This window comes from Nestor notabilis, unplaced genomic scaffold (assembly GCF_000696875.1).
Source record: "Nestor notabilis isolate BGI_N333 unplaced genomic scaffold, ASM69687v1 scaffold22629, whole genome shotgun sequence".
In the NCBI taxonomy this organism is placed as follows: domain Eukaryota; kingdom Metazoa; phylum Chordata; class Aves; order Psittaciformes; family Psittacidae; genus Nestor; species Nestor notabilis.
Window position 1 is genome coordinate 1 of NW_009945359.1, and position 2,566 is coordinate 2,566.

Below are 2,566 nucleotides of genomic sequence, written 5' to 3' on the forward strand. Positions count from 1 at the left end.
GGTAACGTTGGCTGTGGCTGCGTCCCCCCCGGTTCCCTGCTCACACAGCGCCACGGCCCCGGCCCCGCTCCTCGGGGTGCTCTGGTGCCGGGGCTCCTGAGCCTCTCCTGGGCTTGCTCCCACCAGAGCAGAGGCCAAGGTTTGGTGTCCGGCCCTGCTGTTGGGGGCAGAGCAGTTGTGGGTGTTGGTGATCGCAGCCGTGTGCCTGCAGGAGCTGGGTGCTGGGTGCTTGGGCTCCCTGCCCTCTGCAGGCGCGTGGGGAGCTTGCAGCTGCCCTGCGCAGAGCCCTGCGTGTGCTGCTTTTCATCCTTCCTGCGACGTGCAGCTTCTGATCCGGGTGTTTCTCCTCTGGTTCTAGACAATTCGCCTACCCAGGTGTACAACTACCAGCCGTGCGACCACCCCGAGCACCCCTGTGACAGCTCCTGCCCTTGCATCATGACTCAGAATTTCTGTGAGAAGTTCTGCCAGTGCAACCCTGACTGTAAGGAAAAACCCGGGCCTGTGGGGGGGAAGCAGCCGGCTCTCCTGGCACAGGCCACAGGGAGGGTGCGGAGCTGCTACTTGCTGGAGGCTTTATTCCTGCGTTCACTGCTCTGCCCATCCGCAGCAGTCTGCTGAAGTCCAAAGGGAAGCTCTTCTGTGCTGCCCTGTGATTCAACAGCTGAGATACGTGCTCTTGTTAGGGAATACCCATCTGCGTGCCTGTACCCAGCATCAGCAACCGCGGGTGATGCTGTGGTTCCCTGAGAGCAGGATGTGTGGCCAGCAGTTAGGGTGGGAATTGAGTCACTGCTCTGCCATGGCTATTTTTCTTCTCTGGGCTCACATTCCCAGCTCTGCAATGGAGATAACTGCACTTGTCCACATTAGTGTGGCTTCTGCGGGTGGATTTGTTAAGGGTTATGACACAGCTTGGGGCCGGAAGGACCACAGGGTGACAGGGAGGCAGCTCAGGCTCCAGGATTCCCTTTACTGGGCTGTTGTGTTTATATTACCGGAGCAGTTTGTTTTCAACCATCATAACTAGTCCCAAGAGGCAGATTGGCATCTGCAGCCACGCAGCTGGGAAGGACCCTGTGCGTGGTCTGTGCTCTGCTGGGTGTGAGTGTGCACACAGAGTGTTTCCTGGTTCACTTCCAGCTCTGGTGCCCAGGCTGCCTCACATTCGCCTCGACTCCTTGTGCTCCTGGCGAGTGCTGTCCTGGTCCCGCTGGGGGCAGGAAGGCTGGCTGGGGCCTCCCGTGTGCTGTCCAGAGCACTGTGGATGTAGCGCTCTTCATTAGCACAAAGGCACCTTCCTTCTGTGGGCAGACACCGTGGCCCTCGGTCGCAGACAGGCTTAGTCCTGAACCTGCCGGGGTGAGACCTGGCTCGGGAGGAGCTTCCACAGGGCAGGGACGCTCCATGGCCCCCTGTTGTCTGAGGAACGCCTCGGTGCAGAGCCCTGTGCTGTGCTGCTGCAGGTCAGAACCGCTTCCCGGGCTGCCGCTGTAAAACCCAGTGCAACACCAAGCAGTGCCCCTGCTACCTGGCCGTGCGTGAGTGCGACCCAGACCTCTGCCTCACCTGCGGCGCTTCGGAGCACTGGGACTGCAAAGTGGTGTCCTGCAAGAACTGCAGCATCCAGCGGGGTCTCAAAAAGGTACTGACGGCACCGGCTGCTGGCGGGGCTGCCTTGGCTCGCAGCAGCAGAGCCTGAGCAGAATGGGATCTGTGTGCTGGGAGGTGATGGCCCTGCTGCCCGTAACTGCTTCCCTTTCTCCCTGGCTCCAGCATTTGCTGCTGGCACCATCGGATGTCGCTGGCTGGGGGACTTTCATCAAGGAATCTGTGCAGAAGAACGAGTTCATCTCCGAGTACTGTGGTGAGGTCAGTGCTGCTGCCCGTGCTGGGGTGCTGTGCTGTGCTGTGTCTGACCAGGTTTGGAGACTGAACCTTGCACTGTTTTGGGGCCCATTGCAGTACCTCTGGGCCCTCCACCATGCAAGAGCATGTCATGTACATGCTGCTCCCTGGGGCCCCAGCTCCTGTCTCTGCTCCCTCCCTGGAGCCCTGGTGAGCTCTGGCCATTGGGGTGGGAGGGCAGGAGGGAGGTGAGTCCCGCTCCTCACAGCAACCCTCGCTGTGCTCTCAGGCACTGGGTCTCTCAAGGTGCTCTCCTTCTCCAGCTTATCTCTCAGGATGAGGCCGACCGGCGAGGAAAGGTCTATGACAAGTACATGTCCAGCTTCCTCTTCAACCTCAACAACGGTAACTGGCCTGGGGCTGCGAGGGCTGGATGGGACCTGGGCAGCCTGGCAGGGGCTGGTGCCTGGGTGGCAATTGCAGCCCCTGCAAACAGGCCTGTCCATGCTACAGTTTGGGGCTTTTCTGGTGCTTTTATAGATTTCGTTGTTGATGCCACCCGCAAAGGAAATAAAATCCGCTTTGCCAATCACTCGGTGAACCCCAACTGCTACGCTAAAGGTGAGACATGCCAGCCCGGTCCGACCGCCGTGGGGTGGCTCTCTGGGCTCCCGTCCAGCTCGGGGATTGGGGCGGGTTCTCTGGGGCCGCAAGGGTG

General features: G+C 60.4%; 1 protein-coding gene across 1 annotated transcript in view; it reads left to right on the plus strand.

The window, feature by feature from the left end:
• Positions 1–410: 410 nt before the first annotated feature.
• LOC104412213 (histone-lysine N-methyltransferase EZH1) overlaps positions 411–2,566 on the plus strand; it is a 2,653-nt gene continuing 497 nt past the window's right edge. The window contains exons 1-5 of the mRNA XM_010022852.1: positions 411–484; positions 1,467–1,645; positions 1,777–1,872; positions 2,172–2,253; positions 2,389–2,469. Coding sequence (XP_010021154.1) covers positions 439–484; positions 1,467–1,645; positions 1,777–1,872; positions 2,172–2,253; positions 2,389–2,469 — 484 coding nt within the window. The 5' untranslated portion in view covers positions 411–438. The remainder of the gene's footprint in view (positions 485–1,466; positions 1,646–1,776; positions 1,873–2,171; positions 2,254–2,388; positions 2,470–2,566) is intronic.